General features: G+C 36.6%; 1 protein-coding gene across 1 annotated transcript; it reads right to left on the reverse strand.

The window, feature by feature from the left end:
• Nucleotides 1–868: 868 nt before the first annotated feature.
• OPRD1 (opioid receptor delta 1) lies at nucleotides 869–23607 on the reverse strand. Its single transcript, XM_053704773.1, has 3 exons — nucleotides 23378–23607; nucleotides 2070–2422; nucleotides 869–1404 (listed from the first exon to the last, which is right to left on the reverse strand). The coding sequence occupies exons 1-3, from the start codon at nucleotides 23605–23607 to the stop codon at nucleotides 869–871; spliced, it is 1119 nt and encodes a 372-aa protein (XP_053560748.1).
• Nucleotides 23608–23895: the final 288 nt, after the last annotated feature.

A 23895-nucleotide genomic window follows, 5' to 3' on the forward strand; every position in this document is an offset into this window, starting at 1 on the left:
AAATATTATCTGAGTATTCCTTAAAACTACACTTAAATATTATTGGTATATACCCCACAGTATAGGAGAACACATTCATAAATCTTGATACTGATATTATAGTGTAATTTATATCTTCACTTAAATGTCTTGCAAATGTATCTGCAAGCTTTTGTACAAGTTGTTTATTGCTTCTGTTCCAGGAAAGTTTGGGCATTTCCGATGTTTCAATGGAACATGCCCAATACATTTTGTGGTATTCTGATTGTAAAGATCTGATTTTGCTCAGTCTTTTGGAGAACAAACTTAGCTTTGTCTTCTCTTTTCCTAAAATTGGGATATGTGTATTCTCAAATGTCTTGAAGTTTAATCAGAAATATTTCACTTCTAGGTATAGGGAAGCTATAGAGAGGTCCTCTGGAAGATAAAGAGTTAAGTTCAGGACATAAGTGGTCACATAAAACCACAAGTTTCCCCATGTCCCTTACACCATTAAGTAAGCTTCTGTACAGAAATAGTTTGTAGAGAGAGTTCAAGGTAGACAACAATCCCATAAAAAATCCTAAACACTTAAATTAGATGGGAGGATGATGTTTAAGTACATAATATTGATATGAAGCCAGCAGACAGCAAATCATCTTTATAAAAAAAGTTGCTTTGATTGTCAGCTGTGTTACAAAAGTGCATGTTCAAGTCTTAACTTGTACGTTTAGGCCCAAAGGAACGGAATACAACAAGAAGACATCCAGGAGCTTCCATACAAAAAAGAAAGCAATACCACACTCTCTTCCTGCTAAAACTCTGTTGTACTGGTGACCTGAGTTACTTCAGAGTTCAGATCTTCTCTTGTACGGCCTTTGGATCCCCTCCTTCGGCCATCCATGTCTAGTCATACCGGCTTGTCTGGTGCATGAGATTGGGTGCAAGTGGACACCTGGTCCCGAGTGGTATTACGTGCTCGGCTAAAGCTGTTCTGCTCTGAGTGTGAACGGAAGGGAAGACAAAATTCTCTAAAACACCTCTTGAAGTTTTCATCCAGAAAGGCATAAAGGACAGGGTTCAGGCTGCTATTGGTGTATCCAAGGGCAATGCAGAAATGCAAGCTGGCCACCACATATGGATTTCTCTTATCAATTTCCACCATGGTCCACACAATGACAAATATATGAATAGGGGTCCAGCAGATGATAAAGGCAGCCACAATTACCAAAACCATGCGGGTGATACGGCGCAAATTTCTGTCTTTTTCTCTAGACCCAGAGAGGAGGCGAACACTGCGCAGACGTAGTACCATTAAGCCATAACAAATAGTAATTACTAGGACCGGCACCACAAAGGCAAAAATGAACACACAGATCTTTGTGACAGTATCCCAATACCAATCTGGACGAGGAAACTGAAGGGTACAGGTGATGGCTCCGGAAGCTGGAGAAAGATATAAGAAAAATATTTGTCACTGTTTTATCCCCAAATGAAGCTTTATATCACTGTATCATCTAATAGTGGAAAAAGTCAACTAAATGTATTTATTTCCTTGTGCCGGTCTCTGTGACTCTGTAGTGGAATAGACAGGATTCTGTAGGTTATGACTGTCACTATCACTGTTACCCACTGTAATATTTCAATGCATAGCACATCTAGGGGACTTTAATACCTACTGTTTTTTTCAAAATCTAAATATACAAAGCTTGTAACCCAATTTGAAGGGATATGAAACCCAATTTTTTTTCTTTCATGATTCAGATAGAGCATGTTTTTTCTTTGCTCTATTGGTATCTTTTGCTGAAAAGCAGGGACATATGCTTAGAAGCCGGCCCATTTCAGCACTATATGGCAGCAGTTTTACAAGAATGCTATCCATTTGCAAGAGCACTAAATGGCAGCACTATTTCCTGCCACGCAGTGGTCCAGATGCCTACCTAGATATCTCTTCAATATAGAATATCATGGAAAGTAAGCAAATTTGATAATATAAGTAAACTGAAACCTTTTTTAAAATGGAATACTCTGTCTGAATCACAAAAGAAAATGTTATATCCCTTTAATTCTGCAAAGAACACTTAGTTACTACACAAATCCCTGCAACTTACCTTCATTGCGCTTGGTGACTGCCATAACCATAATTGGGATACCAATTACAGATGATAGTATCCAAATGCAGACATTAATGGCTTTAGCCTTGGAAGGGGTACGGAAATCTAGCGCCCGCACCGGATGACACACTGCCACATATCGGTCTACGCTCATCATGGTCAATGTGAAGATGCTTGTAAACATATTATAGTAGTCTATTGAAAGAACCACTTTGCAGAGGACCTCCCCAAATGGCCATGTCTCCATAAGGTATTTAGCACTCTGAAAGGGGAGTGTGCTGGTAACTAGCGCATCAGCAAGGGCCATATTGAAGATGTAGATATTGGTGGCTGTCTTCATCTTTGTGTATCTGGGAAGAGAATAACAATTAATCTACATGTGGTAATGCTTATAAATAATTTCATATAATAGTACAGAGATTGGATTTGGAACATCTACAATTGATTAGATTCTGATATCTAGCATTACATGTTAGGGAGGTAATACTCATAATACTACCTAGAACCTTGCCTAGAGTAATCAGTACCTTGATATAGACCACTGGTTTTCAAACCTGTCGTTAGGCCTCCCCAACAGGCCAGGTTTTTAGGATTACCTTGAATGAGAGCGGATAAAATAACCAGGTTTACTAATCAGCTGATTATTTCACCTGTGCTCTAGCTCAGATATCCTCAAAATGTGGCCTGTTAGGGAGGCCTGGGGGCAGGTTTGAAAACCAGTGATATAAACTTTGGATAACTGGATCTTTTTAGGGGGAAATGTCTCTTTTTATATTAAAGTGACTTTCTAAAGCAAAACTTGCTACTTTGTTATAGTATGGAATTTTTGCTTTCTATGGGCCAGATTACAAGTGGCGTGCTATTTAGTAAACTTTTAACGAGTGTGGGTTAGCGCACATATTACAACTTCAAAGTAAAATTATTGCATGAGAGCCAAAGCCGATGCTCTAACTTCTACCCATAGAAATCAATTGAGAGTGCAAATTTAAAAAAAATAACTTATCGCTCACATGCTAGACAGGAGTTAAACCTAGTGCTAACCCGAAAGGGTTTTACATTCCAATGTTCTTCACATAGAAGAAAATGTTCTATTTATTTTTAAATATATATTTATATAATATATATATATTACACCTATGGGTGCGCTAGGTTCTCTGCCGTGTCTCACGGCTTGAGTATGAGGCTCCCATTGGAGCCTATGGAATCACGTTCTCCTGAGTGCAAAACTTCCCCACAATGGAAGCATTGCGCTGAACCTGTAATACCAGCGCACATTTGTGTGCACCAGGATTTAATTAGTGGAGCTTAAATATTGCGCTCGCGAAAAGCGCAATTTTGCACTCCACTCATAATAACCCTAAATAAATCATTGATAGAATAATGTATTCAGAGCAAAGATTAGCCTGATAATAATATAGACATGTTTTTTTTTTAAATTATGTTTAAATATTGAAAAAATAAGGGTAACATTTTAATGTCCAAAAAGCAGTGGGCATCACCATATTGTAACTTAGGTTTCTTTTTCTGCTATGGCCAATTAGGGACAGTTATGAATGGCTTACTAGAGTGTTCAACCAATGACTGTGTGGAATACAGTCCACTTCAAATGTAAATAATAGACTGTCTTGCACATTTATAGCTGTTAAGTTTGAGAATGGTGTTGGTACAGTGACAGTAGAGATGGGTGTAACATAGTTTGAAAAGTTGTGGGATAATACATACCTTGAGATTTAAATATATAAATGTTTAATTATGTATGGTAAAATAACTTTGCAATATACTTTTATCATATATTTTGCCCCTTTTTTGTAATTTAGCTCTTAAAAACTGAGGATTTTCTAATTCTTAGAACTGAAAAAAATTACACTGCAGACTTCTCAAGGCTACCCTGCTGCATATTTGTAGTTAATTTACTTTAACAGATAAAAACTGCAAAACACTGCACTGTATATTTGCAAAATGACAGTGGCTAGCCTTGTTGTCTGCAGAATCAAGCCCAGATTGGCTCCTCCAAATCAGGCAAGTAAGGGGTGGAGTTTAGCTATTTAAAACCAATTGCAGTAAAAAAAAAGAATGTTAAAGAACCACTTATGTCCAAATTAAGCTTTCATGATTCAGATAGAGCACACAACTTAAACAACTTTCCAATTCAAATCTAGTATCTAAATATGCACATTATTTTTATATGCATACTTTATGAGGCACTAACTCCTACTGAGCATGTGCAAAATTCACAGAATATGTTTCCATCTAGTGCTCTTACAAATGGATAACATTCTTGCAAAACTGCTGCCATATAGTGCTCCAGACATGTACACGCTTCTGAGCTTATGTACCTGCTTTTCAACAAAAGATATCAAGAGAGTGAAGAAAATTTGATTTAAAAAAAAAAAAGTAAATTAGAAAGTTGCTTAAAATTGTATATAATATAATTACTTATGTTTTATACTCTTATAATTTAGTGATGAACATCTTCCTAACACATGAGGCCACATATTAATATGTTTTCTTAAAGAAGGCAAATAAATGTAAGGATATTAAAAAACACAAATAATAATGTATTTCCTAAAAAATGTTCTGTGGCACAAGGCCAGATTTAGGTAACGCTTTAGATCACCCTCTGGGGGGTAGTTATCAAGCCGTCAACCTCAAATACGCTGCGTATTCCGCAGCGTATTTGTGGCGAGGCTGATACGCCTTAGTTATCAAAGGCTCGAGACCGGCAAAAGTAGAATTTTGTGACGTCAGCTTCGATCCGCCGGACTCAGTCCGACACAGATCGATTCTTACGTCACTCCAGATGTTCCGCACACAAGTGCGGCACATTCTCACTACTTTTGCTAGCTATCAAAAAACTAGCAGGTACGATCAGCAGTTTTACGGCCCAGCGTACCTGGTTTTCAAAGCGCCAGCCTGGAGGCGGCGGATCCCATAGGAATCAATGGGAGTCTGACCATAGCGAAAGTACAAGTTCGCTGCTGACAGACATCCCATTGATTCCTATGGGAGCTGTCTACACCTAACACCCTAACATGTACCCCGAGTCTAAACACCACTAATCTGACCCCCCCTACACCGCCGCAACTAAATAAAGTTATTACCCCCTAAACCGCCGCTCCCGGAGCCCACCGCAAGCTGCTCTATACATATTAACCCCTAAACCGCCGCTCCCGGAGCCCACCGCAACTATAATAAATGTATTAACCCCTAACCCGCCGCTCCCTGAACCCGCCGCAACCTATATTAAATGTATTAACCCCTATCCTGCCCCCCCTACACCGTCGCCACCTATAATACATTTATTAACCCCTATCCTGCCCCCCCTACACCGTCGCCACCTATAATAAATTTATTAACCCCTATCCTGCCCCCCACTATGCCGCCGCCACTGTAATAAAATGATTAACCCCTAAACCTAACCCTAACCCTAACGCCCCCTAACTTAAATATTAATTAAATAAATCTAAATAAATTAACTCTTATTAACTAAATGAATCCTATTTAAAAATAAATACTTACCTTTAAAATAAACCCTAATATAGCTACAATATAAATAATAATTATATTCTAGCTATCTTAGGATTTTTTTTTATTTTACAGGTACCTTTCAATTTATTTTAACCATGTACAATAGCTATTAAATAGTTATTAACTATTTAATAGCTTACCTAGCTAAAATAAAGAGAAATGTACCTGTGAAATAAATCCTAACCTAAGTTACAATTACACCTAACACTACACTATACTTTAATAAATTATTCCTATTTAAAAATAAATACTTACCTGTAAAATAAACCCTAAGATAGCTACAATGTAATTAATAATTATATTATAGCTATCTTAGGATTTATATTTATTTTACAGGTAACTTTGTATTTATTTTAGCTAGTTAGAATAGTTATTAAATAGTTATTAACTATTTAATAACTACCTAGCTAAAAGAAATACAAAATTACCTGTAAAATAAATCCTAACTTAAGTTACAATTAAACCTAATACTACACTATCATTAAATTAACTAAATAAACTACCTACAAAGAACTACAATGAAATACAATTACATAAACTAACTAAAGTACAAAAAATAAAAAAAGCTAAGTTACAAAAAATAAAAAATTAAGTTACAAACATGTTAAAAATATTACAACAATTTTAAGCTACTTACACCTAATCTAAGCCCCCTAATAAAATAACAAACCCCCCCAAAATAAAACAAATCCCTACCCTATTCTAAATTACATAAATTTCAAAGCTCTTTTACCTTACCAGCCCTTAAAAGGGCCATTTGTGGGGGCATGCCCCAAAAAGTTCAGCTCTTTTGCCTGTAAAATAAAAATACAACCCCCCCCCCAACATTAAAACCCACCACCCACATACCCCTAATCTAACCCAAACCCCCCTTACAAAAACCTAACAATAATCCCCTGAAGATCATCCTACCTTGAGTCGTCTTCACTCAGCCGAGCCACCGATGGAACTGAAGAGGACATCCGGAGCGGAAGAAGTTAATCCTCCAAGCGGCGCTGAAGAAATCTTCCATCCGATGAAGTCATCATCCAGGCGGCGCTGAAGAAGTCTTCGATCCGGCCGATGTCATCTTCAAAGAGGCGCTGAAGAGGTCTTCTATCCGGGCGAAGTCATCTTCCAAGCCGGGTCTTCAATCTTCCTTCCGCCGACGCGGAACCACCTTCTTCACCGACGGACTACGACGAATGACGGCTCCTTTAAGGGACGTCATCCAAGATGGCGTCCCCTCAATTCCGATTGGCTGATAGGATTCTATCAGCCAATCGGAATTAAGGTAGGAAAATCTGATTGGCTGATGGAATCAGCCAATCAGATTCAAGTTCAATCCGATTGGCTGATCCAATCAGCCAATCAGATTGAGCTCGCATTCTATTGGCTGATCGGAACAGCCAATAGAATGCGAGCTCAATCTGATTGGCTGATTCCATCAGCCAATCAGATTTTCCTACCTTAATTCCGATTGGCTGATAGAATCCTATCAGCCAATCGGAATTGAGGGGACGCCATCTTGGATGACGTCCCTTAAAGGAGCCGTCATTCGTCGTAGTCCGTCGGTGAAGAAGGTGGTTCCGCGTCGGCGGAAGGAAGATTGAAGACCCGGCTTGGAAGATGACTTCGCCCGGATAGAAGACCTCTTCAGCGCCTCTTTGAAGATGACATCGGCCGGATCGAAGACTTCTTCAGCGCCGCCTGGATGATGACTTCATCGGATGGAAGATTTCTTCAGCGCCGCTTGGAGGATTAACTTCTTCCGCTCCGGATGTCCTCTTCAGTTCCATCGGTGGCTCGGCTGAGTGAAGACGACTCAAGGTAGGATGATCTTCAGGGGATTAGTGTTAGGTTTTTGTAAGGGGGGTTTGGGTTAGATTAGGGGTATGTGGGTGGTGGGTTTTAATGTTGGGGGGGGGGTTGTATTTTTATTTTACAGGCAAAAGAGCTGAACTTTTTGGGGCATGCCCCCACAAATGGCCCTTTTAAGGGCTGGTAAGGTAAAAGAGCTTTGAAATTTATGTAATTTAGAATAGGGTAGGGATTTGTTTTATTTTGGGGGGGTTTGTTATTTTATTAGGGGGCTTAGATTAGGTGTAAGTAGCTTAAAATTGTAGTAATATTTTTAACATGTTTGTAACTTAATTTTTTATTTTTTGTAACTTAGCTTTTTTTATTTTTTGTACTTTAGTTAGTTTATGTAATTGTATTTCATTGTAGTTATTTGTAGTTAATTTATTTAATTAATGTAATGATAGTGTAGTATTAGGTTTAATTGTAACTTAAGCTAGGATTTATTTTACAGGTAATTTTGTATTTCTTTTAGCTAGGTAGTTATTAAATAGTTAATAACTATTTAATAACTATTCTAACTAGCTAAAATAAATACAAAGTTACCTGTAAAATAAATATAAATCCTAAGATAGCTATAATATAATTATTAATTATATTGTAGCTATCTTAGGGTTTATTTTACAGGTAAGTATTTATTTTTAAATAGGAATAATTTATTAAAGTATAGTGTAGTGTTAGGTGTAATTGTAACTTAGGTTAGGATTTATTTCACAGGTACATTTCTCTTTATTTTAGCTAGGTAAGCTATTAAATAGTTAATAACTATTTAATAGCTATTGTACATGGTTAAAATAAATTGAAAGGTACCTGTAAAATAAATATAAATCCTAAGATAGCTAGAATATAATTATTATTTATATTGTAGCTATATTAGGGTTTATTTTAAAGGTAAGTATTTAGTTTTAAATAGGATTCATTTAGTTAATAAGAGTTAATTTATTTAGATTTATTTAATTAATATTTAAGTTAGGGGGGCGTTAGGGTTAGACTTAGGTTTAGGGGTTAATCATTTTATTACAGTGGCGGCGGCGTAGTGGGGGGCAGGATAGGGGTTAATAAATTTATTATAGGTTGCGGCGGGTTCATGGAGCGGCGGTTTAGGGGTTAAACTATTTATTTAGTTGCGGAGAGGTGCGGGATCAGCAGGATAGGGGTTAATAATTTTATAATAGAGGGCGACGGTGTAGGGGGGGCAGGATAGGGGTTACTAGGTATAATGTAGGTGGCAGCGGTGTCCGGGAGCGGCGGTTTAGGGGTTAATACATTTATAAGACTTGCGGCGGGGTCTAGGAGCGGCGGTTTAGGGGTTAATACATTTATAAGACTTGCGGCGGGGTCTAGGAGCGGCGGTTTAGGGGTTAATACATTTATAAGACTTGCGGCGGGGTCTAGGAGCGGCGGTTTAGGGGTTAGTAACTTTATTTAGTTGCGGGGGCCTCCGGGGGCGCCGGTATAGGGGGTAGAACAGTGTAGTTTAGTGTGAGTGCTTAGTGACAGGCTAGCAATAAAGCTGGGAAAAAGCCGAAGGGCAGCGAGATCGGATGAGTGATAACTGTCACAGTCCGCTGCTCATCGCCCCGCGGCTTTTTGACAGCTTTATTTGATAACTTAGGCGAACGTATTCAAGGTCCGCGGCGGCGAAGGTAGGCGAGCTTAGGCGGACGTATTGGACCGGCGAAGCCAGAAAAGTAGACGGCTTGATAAGTAGCCCCCTGTGTGTGCTGTTCTCCCCTCCAGAGGGCTCTTTTAAATTTTGGCCGCTTTGTTTGCCTACTCATGAGAAGCATTCAAAGCAAAAGCCTTTTTCTGGAGCCATAAAACATATGGCTCTGCTTGATCTCAGGGGCCACAAAAACTAGTGCAGAGGGACACCGGTTGTCCATTCCTATTCTAATACAGAGGTACCTTTAATATATCATTATACTATTATATATAAGTAATACATCATTCATAAATATTCCTATGATTTAATTAAATATTTCTGTCTTTTACATTGCATTTTGTAATACTAGTTGTATAGGAAATGTTGACCCGTTACACCTAGTAGCGGTAGATAAAAAATTGAATCCATTAACGACAGCAGAAAATATGCCAAGGACTGAACTACCATTGGTGCTGCCAGTCTGTACATAGGAGTGTGCAGAATGTGTAAAATCCTAATGCAGCTGAGACTTTTATTAGTGCAGGCTGTCTATCTATCTATCTATCTATCTATCTATTAGCTATTGTCTATCTAGATTGTTTTTTGTATCCCATTGACTTGGGAACCAAAAAGAATATTCCACTGTTCTAGTTTGCCTAATCCAAAATGACTGCTGAATCATATTTGTCTTTTTTTAGGGGAAGGGAGACTTTTTAATGCCTTACGGCCAGCCAAAAACATTACATTAAAATAATGTAAACTTAGACTTTTTTTGTTTGGTTTGATGACTTTTTCCTATATATGTCTAGTTGTAGAAACTAAAGTCATTTTTATAAAAGTGTTCGATTTTTTTTTAACTGTAATGGGTACAAAAGACATGGGGGTATATTTATGTAGGTGCGGACAGACATGATCCGCTATAGCGAATCATGTCCGCCGCACATCGATAAATGCATCGATAAATTGCACCAGCAGTTCTGGTGAATTGCTGGTGCAATACCGCCCCCTGCAGATTCGCGGCCAATCGGCCGCTAGCAGGGGGTGTCAATCAACCAGATCGTATTCGATTGGGCTAATTGCTGTTCGCCACCTCAGAGCTGACGGACGAGTTAAGGAGCAGCGGTCTTAGGACCGCTGCTTCTTAACTTCCGCTTCAGTCGTTACTGAAGCGAAGAGGGTCAGAAGCAGTATCCACTGATTCATAAATAGACCCCTTAAACTACTATTCAGCACATGGGTGCAAGATAGCTCAGAAGTGAAGGAGTTTAAATGCTCTATAAAATACATAATGAAAGTTGTGGAGATTAATAGTTAATAGATATATCTAAAATACTTTGAGTGTAGACACATTACCTTTATGCCTACTTGATATAGTTAGAGTATTGGCTGGCATAGAGATTTAGAGTGCATTGTTTAGAAACACATTACATGGCTATTTGGCTCTGAAGGGGTCGATAATATTATTACTTTACATTATGATTACAGAAAATATATCATGAACTCCAATTTGCTATCAAAGAGTATGGAGCTCAGGTTGTATGGCTGGAGGGGATCCCAGTGGTGTAACTGCCTTACGTCCTATATGATTGTGTATCTGGGTCTAGTGCCAACTTCTAGGACTCTGCCAGCTGCCAGTTTACATTAGGGATTCAATGTCCGAGAGAAAAAGTATTGTAAAGTGTGTTGTCATTTTGGAGCCAAGTGTAGTTACAAGGGGGATAATATATGGATTATAAAATCTTACAAGGATAAGGTTACAAGATTGATAAGATAGATGGGGTTATAGAGAGACGTTACAGCATGCAGAGATATAATAATTTATAGGGAGAGGTTAATTAAAATATAGGAGGACTTATAGGAAAATATCATATGATAGTTTAGATGTTGAGGAGTTAAAGGAAAGGGTTAATGACACATGAAGATAAATAGGGCTTTTACAGACAGGTTATTTAAAGAAATATAAGGAGTTATAGGACAGTTGTGAGGCTATAGGGTGAATTTAGGTGGAGAGAGAAGTAATAATGAGCTCTGGTAAAGTCTAGGAGGAGCTATATGGAGATATAATGGAGAAATGTGTATCACAGAAGCTTATAGCTCCCTATTTTATCCCAGTTTAACAATCTAGTATTTGTCCACATTTAGGGCCAGATTACCAGTGGAGCGCTATTTAGTGCTTTCGCTAGAGCACTGTTTGCTCTAGAAGTAAACTTTTGCGCTGTTATTACGAGTTTAAATTAAGAAGTTATCGTTCTCATGCTAACCCGACGCACGCAAAGAGATGAACTTAGAATATAGCACATGGAAAAAAATACCCAACTCGCGCACAAACCCGATCTCACAAACCTCATACATATATACACATATAAATACATAAATACATCTGTACACATATCTAAATATATATATATTAAATATATATACTGTATATATAGGCATATACTTGTTTAGAGATGTATATGTATGTATCACAATGTCAAAATAAAGATGGCATGAGTAAGGGATAGTATCCCGAAACGTCGTTTGTCTATTTTGTCTCAGTAACTACTGAATAAACATTTTTTGTTGTCACCTTCCTGCTCCTGAAACCTCATTTTTTTTGGAGCCCTTATAAATTTTTTGTGCAATATTGTTTAGAAATTATTTTTATTAGATGGTGTTATTATGAGTGTGTTTTGTAATGTATTTTTTATGTGTTTTGTGAGACTTTTTTGTTTTGCGAAACAGTTAACCACAGCTCCGAGGACGCGCTAACCCAATGAGCTTTAACTTGAATTGCGCTCAAGCAAACACGTTTACTTGTAATACCAGCAGAATTTAACCTGAGTGCAAATTAAAGTGAAAACCCTATATCGCTTGCGTGCAAACATTGCTCACCACTCATAGAGGCCTAGATCAAGAATGTAATTAAAAAACATTGGGGAGTTCTTAAGACGGACCCTGTACTGGCCCCTATCTTGACAGAAGAACCTGTGTTTACTTTTAAGAAAGGGAGAAGTTTGAAAAATCTGCTAGCTCCCAGTAAATTGAGGAAGTTGGAAATAACAGAAATTGATAGGAAGAGTAATTGGCTGAGTCTAAAACCAGGCACATACAAGTGTGGAAAGAAAATTTGCAGTATGTGTAAACATATCAATAAGGATAGTCATTTTAAAGACAGCGAAGGCATTAAGTCTTTTAATATCAAGAGTAGGTGTACATGTGACACCACATATGTAGTGTACCTCCTAACTTGTGGGTGTAATAAAATTTATGTAGGGCGCACCAAAAGAAAGATAAGAAGTAGACTGACAGAACATCTATATAATATAAAAGAGAAAGTAGTTAATCACAGTGTACCATTACATTTTCTGGAACATCATGGGGGAGACTCTAGGTCTCTAAAAATTCAAGCAATTGATTGGATACCTAAGAGTTGTAGCAATAGGTTGATGAGCCTAAGAAAACAAGAAACTTTTTGGATCCAAAAGCTCAATAGTTTACATCCAAAAGGATTAAACATAGACATTGACATAGCAGCTTTTATGTAATTAATATATAAAAAAATCTGACATTTTTTAGATATTCTTAAGGTTCCTTTAATAATTCTTGTTTATATAATAATTATTTCCTCCTCTTTTCCCTTCCATTTTAAACAACTTTTAAATAAATTTTAAACAACCTTTAATAATTGTATAGAATTAATTGGATGATACCTAAATAGAGATGACAGTGTACATACTATCAAATTTTCTAAACACATTTTTGTAGATCCATCCCTCTATACTCCAGATCAACTTGGATACTTAGGATTAAATCACTCCTTTTTAGTAGGAAAGGTATACACATATATATACATAGAGAATAAAAATGTGTTTTCCAGATTGTGAATGCTCATCATATATAGAGATGAATCTTGCTTAAGCTGCAAGGATATGCGCATAAATATATCTTGTTTTAATTTTTAATTATATTTGCTTCATCGAATTAAACCTAGTTGTAGGATCAGAGTATTGTTGTTACATTTGTTGGGTTAATTATTTGTTTTTTGGGATTGCAACATATACTAATTTTGGATGTGTAGATATTAAGTATACATAGATGAATATTGTTTAGTTTGCAGGGATTTTTAGTATATGCATTAACACACGTTGTATCAACTTTTAATATATTTTTTGCTTTATTAAATTTTACCTAGTGGTAGGAGTTTTGTATTATTGTTATAATTTTTTGTGCAAAATAATTGTCCCTTGTCTTTTGCTTTTATTAACTATAGATGTGTTGTAATTAACTGTACACATTATTTGTTATGTGCAAAAGGAACGTAGCATTTTATAACTTGGTCTCTAGGACCCAGTGAGCATTTCTTACCCATATTACACAGAGGAAATTTCAACCAATAGGATTTACTATGAGGGTTTTTATTGGGATGGATATTGAATCCACTCAGCATTAGACTCTTCATCCTCTTGAGAAAGTCTGCACGATAGCAGAAGAAACGCGTAGAGGTACCACAGGACTGAATTTTGGATCTGCAGAGGAGCCGTAGTTCTAAGAATAGAACACTCTGCTTTTTGGACTCTCAGGGCTACCGTAGCCCCATCAACAAGGATTTCCCCTACACTGAAAGTTCCGGTGGACATCAGAAGGGAGCGGACATTGTAAGGCTGTGAAAACAGACCGGAGCAGCTGAGTATTTGGATTAATTACCTTGAAGGAGAAAACTGTTTTATACCTGCTTTATTATTAATAAACATTGTAAGTGCATTTTTTTAAGAGCAGCAGCGTCTGTGTTATTTATTGCACTTGAGTCTCTCTTTGCGCTTTTTTCTTTCAGAATTCAAGTTTTTTGCCCTACTTCATTTGGTGTGAAGGATCCATTTGGTTAACAAGCAGCAGAGGACTCTAGTGGTTTATGGACTGACATTTCTTTGGAAAGTGGTAAAACGTTTTTGTTATTCCATTTGTTCTATTTTTAATTTTTATAGTCTTTTAAATATCATATAATTGTATACAGGTTTTTATCTATTTTTTAGAAATTATACATGTGGTTGTAAGAATTGACATTAGTGTTTTTATTATATTTAAAGAGGGTGTTAGCGCCACTGTCATTTATTTTCTGTGTGTGTTATTTTTTGAATCTTTTTATAAATAGGCAGCATGACTACCCTGATAGATAATGTTGAAACCCCAGAGACCTTTGGGGATTATAGTGCTAGGAATAATAGAAAACGGGACTTAGATCTTACTAATGACATTCCAAATTCCATTAACAATAATACAGAATCACCTGATATGCTTTTTAAAAAATTAGAGAAGTTATTACAACAAGATACCCGTGAATGGCAGGATTTAATACTGCTAGACAACTATGTACTTCATAATGTTGTTCCAAGGGGCCTCCGCATTTTTAAATATCCTGCATTTGATTTGGAGGATGTGGAATATACTAGTGAGTGGGAGGAGGCTCTACAGGAATGTTCTCTCAAACTAATTAAGGTACTCATTAAGTATAGAGAGTTCAAGCTGAATAGGATTAAGAAGGATCTAGATGAGATACTTCCCAAAATACAGGTTTTTAAAACTGAAGAGAAATGGGTGACTAGGAATAACAGTATCCAAAATAGAATCAAACAATTGGAAATAGATCTTAAGAGGAGTAAACAACAAAAGTTAACTAGGGATATACAAGATTTTAAGGAGGACAAGGTTTATAATTTTAAAAAGAAGACAGAGAATATGCGCTTGATAAATAGAGGTAAAAACCCACAGGGAAACGATTTTAGAAGAGGAGGGAATACTCAAATAGGTACTTATTATCATAATGCTGAGGAAAAACTTGAAGGAGGTATGAATAGAAATGAAGTGGGTTTTAGTAATAATAATAGGGTGGCTCCACAAACTAATAGAGTACATATGGATAATTACAACCATAATAGGAATGGGAACTATAGGAGACCCTATAATGATAACACTAACAGGCAGTTTTGGATGGATAAACATTATGAATATCCTAATAAAAACCGTAATTACTATGGTAACAATGAGCAATGGAAGGGAAGGAGAGAGGAAAGAGATGGCCCATCTAATTCTAATAGGAGGGACAATTCCAGAGAAAATTCAAATGGTCTTAATATCAATACATCAAATAGATTTGAAGTGCTTAATCAGCATCAGAATGAATCAAGTTGGCCTGTTTTGGGGGCTCGCCCTAAATCAGATTATCAAGATTATAACCATAGATCAGAGAATAATGAATGGAGAAATAATCAAAGACAAGAGGGAAATACCAATCATCAGAATCATTTTTTAGGGAAAACACCATTACCCCACAACCAACGATTAGAACCAGAACCGAGGTACACACAACAAGGAGCGTGGGAAACCAGACAAAGACAAAACAAAAGAGGTTTAGAACAAGGAGAGGAAAGAGAGGAGGGGTCAGAGTTACAACAACCAAACAGAAGGCAGAGGCGAGAAGAAGACAGGAATTAGACATCTTTAACTTGGCTAATATAGAGTTAGATGCCAATGATATTAAACTTTTAAATAAAGGTCTCAACTTTTCACCCAAAACACTACCGAATGATTTTGAAGTTTTCATCGACATTCAGAAATTTGTTAGAAAGCTAGTCTTAAAAAGATTTTATGCCAAAAAAGAATGCAATTTAAAATCAGCGGTTAATAAAGATCACTTGGAAGGGAAAGATATAGAAACTTTAACCATTCTAAAATCCCTAGAAGATATGGGTGTTGATAGCCAGGATGTTAATGAGAGTATCGATACAATAGAGGAATTGTTTAATATTTCCATATATGAGGAAGAATCTAAGATTCACCATAGTAATTTGAAAAGACCTTCCACATTTTATCCAGTTGGAACACAGGGGGACCAAATTCCAGTCTTCACAAAGATGGTTATGGACGAGGTTTTTAATCTATTCCACAAGAAAAGAAAGAATTTAGTTAATAAGTATAATGACAATTTAACCTCCCAGGAGAGAAACTCTCTTAAGAAATTGATGGACAATAAAGATATCATTTTTAGGGCAGCAGATAAGGGGGGTGGGATTGTTATACAGAAGAGGGAAGACTATTTAGCAGAAGCTTATAATCTATTAAAAGATATAGACACATACCAAGTTATCAATGGGAATCCCACGAAACAATACCAAAATAAGCTTAATAAAATATTAGTGCTAGCAAAAACAGAAGGAGTCCTTGATAATGATGAGTTTAGATACTTACAGGAAAATGAACCTAGGATCCCCATATTCTACCACCTGCCAAAGGTGCATAAAGATATACATAAGCCACCTGGGAGACCTATAATCTCAGGGATTGATTCCCTGAGCGATAAAGTTTCTAAATATATTGATTTTTATCTACAACCAATAGTCAAGAATACTAAATCATATATCAAGGACACCACACAAACCATCAATATATTTGAAGGTTTAAACTGGAAAGAAAATTATTGTTGGGTAACGTGCGATGTGTCTGCGCTTTATACCTCTATCCCCCATGAGAAAGGATTGAAGGCCCTTGAAATGGAACTGTTGAATTGGAAATTTTCAGCAGAGCAATTAAACTTTATCCTAGATTGCACGAGATTTATCTTAGAGCACAATTATTTTATTTTTGAAAATGTGTTCTATAAACAGGTCAAAGGAACAGCGATGGGGACTACATTTGCCCCATCGTATGCTAATATTTATATGCACAGATTTGAAATTGAGAAGGTTTGGAACAATAATCCGTTTATAAACAACATTATAAAATATTATCGTTACATAGATGACGTAATCATCCTCTGGGAGGGTGACGAATCATTGATTAATAGCTTTTTAACACATATGAACAATAATGATTTTAACTTAAATTTTACAGGTAAACATTCACGAACAAGAATTGAATTTTTAGACCTTTGGTTATATGTAGATGCCAACTTAAAAACAGCGGTGAGTAATTTTAGTAAACCTACTGATAGAAATAGTTACATAGACAATGGAAGTGCCCACCTTAAGAGGTGGAAAGACAATGTGCCTTATGGGCAGTTCTTAAGACTCAGACGTAACTGTACAGATATAGAGATGTTTAAAAAAGAGGCTGAACATATGAGTACTAAGTTCATAGAAAAGGGCTATAACAGAAATACAATAGAACAAGCATATAATAGGGCACAAGAAACTGATAGAGACTCTATTTTAAAACCTAAAAAGGATAAATCAACTCAAGATAATAAGGATACTTTAAGGTTTATTACTACTTACAACGAGGGTCATAAGATCATCAAGAATGTAATTAAAAAACATTGGGGAGTTCTTAAGACGGACCCTGTACTGGCCCCTATCTTGACAGAAGAACCTGTGTTTACTTTTAAGAAAGGGAGAAGTTTGAAAAATCTGCTAGCTCCCAGTAAATTGAGGAAGTTGGAAATAACAGAAATTGATAGGAAGAGTAATTGGCTGAGTCTAAAACCAGGCACATACAAGTGTGGAAAGAAAATTTGCAGTATGTGTAAACATATCAATAAGGATAGTCATTTTAAAGACAGCGAAGGCATTAAGTCTTTTAATATCAAGAGTAGGTGTACATGTGACACCACATATGTAGTGTACCTCCTAACTTGTGGGTGTAATAAAATTTATGTAGGGCGCACCAAAAGAAAGATAAGAAGTAGACTGACAGAACATCTATATAATATAAAAGAGAAAGTAGTTAATCACAGTGTACCATTACATTTTCTGGAACATCATGGGGGAGACTCTAGGTCTCTAAAAATTCAAGCAATTGATTGGATACCTAAGAGTTGTAGCAATAGGTTGATGAGCCTAAGAAAACAAGAAACTTTTTGGATCCAAAAGCTCAATAGTTTACATCCAAAAGGATTAAACATAGACATTGACATAGCAGCTTTTATGTAATTAATATATAAAAAAATCTGACATTTTTTAGATATTCTTAAGGTTCCTTTAATAATTCTTGTTTATATAATAATTATTTCCTCCTCTTTTCCCTTCCATTTTAAACAACTTTTAAATAAATTTTAAACAACCTTTAATAATTGTATAGAATTAATTGGATGATACCTAAATAGAGATGACAGTGTACATACTATCAAATTTTCTAAACACATTTTTGTAGATCCATCCCTCTATACTCCAGATCAACTTGGATACTTAGGATTAAATCACTCCTTTTTAGTAGGAAAGGTATACACATATATATACATAGAGAATAAAAATGTGTTTTCCAGATTGTGAATGCTCATCATATATAGAGATGAATCTTGCTTAAGCTGCAAGGATATGCGCATAAATATATCTTGTTTTAATTTTTAATTATATTTGCTTCATCGAATTAAACCTAGTTGTAGGATCAGAGTATTGTTGTTACATTTGTTGGGTTAATTATTTGTTTTTTGGGATTGCAACATATACTAATTTTGGATGTGTAGATATTAAGTATACATAGATGAATATTGTTTAGTTTGCAGGGATTTTTAGTATATGCATTAACACACGTTGTATCAACTTTTAATATATTTTTTGCTTTATTAAATTTTACCTAGTGGTAGGAGTTTTGTATTATTGTTATAATTTTTTGTGCAAAATAATTGTCCCTTGTCTTTTGCTTTTATTAACTATAGATGTGTTGTAATTAACTGTACACATTATTTGTTATGTGCAAAAGGAACGTAGCATTTTATAACTTGGTCTCTAGGACCCAGTGAGCATTTCTTACCCATATTACACAGAGGAAATTTCAACCAATAGGATTTACTATGAGGGTTTTTATTGGGATGGATATTGAATCCACTCAGCATTAGACTCTTCATCCTCTTGAGAAAGTCTGCACGATAGCAGAAGAAACGCGTAGAGGTACCACAGGACTGAATTTTGGATCTGCAGAGGAGCCGTAGTTCTAAGAATAGAACACTCTGCTTTTTGGACTCTCAGGGCTACCGTAGCCCCATCAACAAGGATTTCCCCTACACTGAAAGTTCCGGTGGACATCAGAAGGGAGCGGACATTGTAAGGCTGTGAAAACAGACCGGAGCAGCTGAGTATTTGGATTAATTACCTTGAAGGAGAAAACTGTTTTATACCTGCTTTATTATTAATAAACATTGTAAGTGCATTTTTTTAAGAGCAGCAGCGTCTGTGTTATTTATTGCACTTGAGTCTCTCTTTGCGCTTTTTTCTTTCAGAATTCAAACTCATAGAGGCCTATTTAACAAATGTCTGTCAGACCTGATCCGACAGTGCGGATCAGGTCCGACAGACATTGCTGAATGCGGAGAGCAATCCGATCTCCGTATTCACCATTGCACCAGCAGCTCACAAGAGCTGCTGGTGCAACGCCGCCCCCTGCAGACTCGCGGCCAATCGGCTGCCAGCAGGGGGTGTCAATCAACCCGATCGTACTCGATCGGGTTGAATTCCGGCGATTCCTGTCCGCCTGCTCAGAGCAGGTGGACAGGGTTATGGAGCAGCGGTCTTTGTGACCGCTGCTTCATAACTGCTGTTTCTGGCGAGCCTAGAGGCTCGCCAGAAACACGGGCCATCAAGCTACATTCGGAGCTTGATAGATAGTCCCCATAATCTGGAACTTAGTCGTTCTCATTTTTGCAGGAGTCTTAACCTAATTTGATAATCCTAATTGAGTAGTTTGTAAACGTTTCCTTGCATTGTTTCCTGTCACAGGCGGATTAGGTTGGGAATTCTCTATATACCGGCCTATGTTGCCTTATGTAAAAGCTATGGTATCCAGTATGCTTCTCCCACTCATATTCAGTACTCCCTACCTGAATGGATCCGATGTGAATTAAGGGTAATTGTGGTGCCTTATTATAATTTTAAGCCAAATATGGCCTTGACTCAAGAGCTTAGCTTGTGAAATATTGATAGAAGTTTTCCATTAGACCGTTTTTGTACCTAGCTTGCGTTAAAGAACAACAGACTCTCACAAACTTCACCAGTTCCTTAGTTATTCTATGCAGCTGATTCACTGTAGCTCATCCATCCCTCCACTCTAATAAATCATCATCTTGACAGTATTTAATTAATCAGTTGCACAGAATAGTGATTATGGAGAAACTGACAAGGCTAATAAGGTCTTTTAGTAAATATTACCCAGTAACAATCATTAAAGGGGAGGAAATGAGTGTTAGCTCTGCTTGGTCCCATTGCAGATTGCCTGTGTAATATAATCAGATGAACACAATGGGCTAAAAAAATAACTTATTTGCTTTTCATTAGTAAGAGAAGCTTCAATACCAAAATATCTCATGCCAAAGAGTAAGGACCCATTCTCTAAAGCTCTGTGGTCTGTCAAGATTATTTAAGATACCTTTTCAGTTGTGCCACTGCCAAGTCCCTCAAAGAAATTTAAAAAGACAACTTTTAGCTTGAAAGTTGATTATCGCTAAGCGGAGTTCTGAATGTGAAGAGAGACTAATTACAATAAAATGCTAAAAAAACAAAAACAAAAAAAATCAAAACCATTTATGTTTGATTTCTCTTCATGCCAGTGAGTGTTTGAGCAATAGGACATAAATGACCATGCTTGAAGTCCTAGATTAGTGAATAATTTAGCTAGGTATCATCAAGCTTCCCAAAAACACCTATACCTCCCGCTACCAGATTTGCGCATATGGGTATTGCTCGGCGGTGTCACGTGGAAATAAAAGGTTATATGAAAAGATAGGAAACCTTATATATACAGAGGAACAAGGTGAATTATAGCAATAGATATATATGAGGCAGTTATAGGAGACAAAGTTATGCTGAGGGATTTCAGGACTTCTTATTGTTATTTTAAACAATTTTGGTATTTGATGTAGTAGGGTTATATGGAGAGAGAAGAGCAATCATAGGCAGATGATATGTGTAGCTATATGAGGAGTTGAATGGACAGGATATATAGACGGACAGGGTGATTTATGTGGAGGTTTATAACACTGATAGGAGGAGTTATAAGGAACAATAATCTGAGATGTTAAGGAAATAATGAAACAGATATATAGTAAAATTACATAGGAGATAATATGATCACAATCCTTGTACTGAGAGAGGAAGAATTACTGGGAGATTTTATAGTATATCATAATTGTAGATATATAGATAGGCAGGAAGTGTTATAGGGAGGTTTGGATACATTGGTGAACTGAAAAGATAACACTAAGATTGCTACCCATTTCCAATATATGTAAAACCAGTCCTTCCTAGTTGTATTTAGTTCTCTCAAACTGATATACATATAAATTGCATAATCTTATATATTTATTTATTTATTTATCTTCTTTCAGTGGTAAAAATGACATCCCAGACAGTTTAAACGTTCACTCAGTTGTGATAAAGCAATACAATTCCTAGTTTCAGCTGCTTCCTCTAGTCTAAAGTAACTGTGACTTAAAGGGACAGTCTAGTAAAAAAAAAACTTTCATGACTCCAATAGGGCATCAATTTTAAACAACTTTCCAATTTACTTTTATCATTAGATTTGCTTAGCTCTCATGGTATTCTTTGTCAAAAGCTAAACCCAGGTAGGTTTATGTGCTAATTTCTAAGGTGTTGAACTGCCTCTTATATCAATGCATTTTGACATTTTTTGACAGTTAGACCCTGCTGGTTTATGTGTGTCACATAAATAACATTGTGCTCACTCCCGTGGAGTTATTTAAGAGTCAGGACTGATTGGCTAAACTGCATATCTGTCAAAAGAACTGAACTAAGGGGGCATTCTGCAGAGGTTTAGAAACAAGGTAATCACAGAGGTAAAAAGTGCATTAATATAACAGTGGTGGTTTTGCAAAACTGGGGAATAGGTAATAAAGGGATTATCTATCTTTTTAAAAAACTAAAATTCTGGAGTAGACTGTGCCTTTAAAGTCTATGCTCCCTCATATATGCCACATGCAAGAACAACTAGTTAAATGATCTCACCACCTAATCCAGCTCATACTTGAACAACAAAAAGTGAAAAATCTTTAAATTGAACTGAATTTACCTAAAGGCACAGCTGAATACAAAAATGCAAGTTGAGGGCATTTCATTCTGAGCTCTGTTCCATTACTTTTATCACTGAAACTAATGACACATTTTTTTGTTGCTTTGCTTTTTTTGCAGAATACCATATCATAATAACATCACATAGAAAAGCAGACGGTGCTATTATTTTTTTCTACCACTCAGGCATGAGCAACATTGAGGTGACATTACTTTGAAGATTTAAATCATGAGACCTACTGCTTTTTTTCATGAAGCAAAACTAGGACAGTTATATTTCTATGTCAAATTTCCTGAAGATCAATATGGTAGTTTTCTGAGTAGCTTTGCCTAAAAATCATCCTACAGCCATATTGTCAAATTTTCATCTTAAGACTGAACCAATTTACTGTAAAAATATCATAAAACAAATGCTCATTTCACACTATCTGATGAACCACTGGGAAAGTGTTAGATAGAGTCCCATCTGCGAGATGCAACACATTGCAGTTTCTGAGTATGAGGCAGCCAAATGAGTGACAGCTACTTGAATATTCTGCTCCTAATTGGTTCGCCAGCTACTACACCTGGAACTGTAGCTGTGTGTGCATACATAAACACAAACATCTGTGCACATATACCTATAAATCAGAAATAAGGTTCATCATATATACATATCATAACATACATCAACTTGCAAACCTAGATAAATGAATGTGCAGCAATATATTTATTATTACTGTATCATCTATCTATCTATCTGTAAATACATACACGTGATAAATCAGACAAGCACACAAATATACAGGAACCAAATGAAATACAAGCAAAAGGATATACTGTATGGAAACATAATCCCACACATGCATGCACATGCAGTTTTACACATGAACACATCATGCACAGCTATACATACAATCACCCACATAAACATGTTAGCAAAGCAACAACCCTAAACAAACATATCTTTATATATTGAGATACATTTATTAGTCAAAAAAAGCATGGGTATAAAAACATAAAAATGTGTGTATGCATTGTTTATATACATACAGATAATTATTTAAACACATACACATAAATACGGTAACAATAATAAAAACAAGGTGGGAGGTGTACAAAAATACATAGATAAATACATGCTCAAAATCAGAAACACAAATATATACAAACAGTTAACACTTCTAGTTTCAGGGCATACCTATTTAGGACTCAGAAAAGATAAACAATATCTTGAAAGGTGTGTTTACTATGGACTAGGGCAATTAGTTAATCCCTCACATGAAGGGGTTAATATATATCACTTTGCTTTATATCTTTCATACCTCACAATCCCATACATGACCAGGACGTTCCCGAGCAGCCCCACCACACAGACCACAGAGTAGAGGGCAGTGATAGCCACAGCCATAATAATAGAGGCATGATTCCTTGACACTCCTTGCCCAGTGGCATTAAGGCTGGCATTTAATGGGGGGGAGGAGGAGAAGTCAAGTGTAGCATTGGAGAAGATGTAGTCAGAGTATAGCCTAGAGGTGGATAGCTCCAGCTCCATGTCCAGGTGATGAAATGATACTCGTTCTCACTCTCTGAGCTGCTGCCCTGATGAGAAGTACAAGTGGTCCCCGAGTCTGTGTTGCCTTGGAGACGATAAGAAGGATGCTGAGGACAGGATGCACGAGCTACAGCAACTGAGAGAAGAGGAGGGAGTGGGAGAGAAAAAAGGCTCCCTCCTTCTGCAGCCAGACCTCCTCTCACCTCCCACCAACAGAAACACTTTTTCTCTTCTCATACTCCATAGACAGACCCTCCACATTTTTACCATTAACACCTGCACAGCCAA

The sequence above is a fragment of the Bombina bombina genome, chromosome 3 (assembly GCF_027579735.1).
Source record: "Bombina bombina isolate aBomBom1 chromosome 3, aBomBom1.pri, whole genome shotgun sequence".
Lineage (NCBI taxonomy): Eukaryota > Metazoa > Chordata > Amphibia > Anura > Bombinatoridae > Bombina > Bombina bombina.

What these genes read in the sequence shown, in the direction of transcription:
- OPRD1 (XM_053704773.1), bottom strand. Translation starts at nt 23,607, where the DNA reads ATGGAGCTGGAGCTATCCACCTCTAGGCTATACTCTGACTACATCTTC. An exon ending in GTCATGTATGGGATTGTGAG is followed by an intron (nt 2,423 to 23,377) that starts GTATGAAAGATA and finishes TTCTCTTCCCAG; the next exon opens with ATACACAAAGATGAAGACAG. An exon ending in AGTCACCAAGCGCAATGAAG is followed by an intron (nt 1,405 to 2,069) that starts GTAAGTTGCAGG and finishes ATCTTTCTCCAG; the next exon opens with CTTCCGGAGCCATCACCTGT.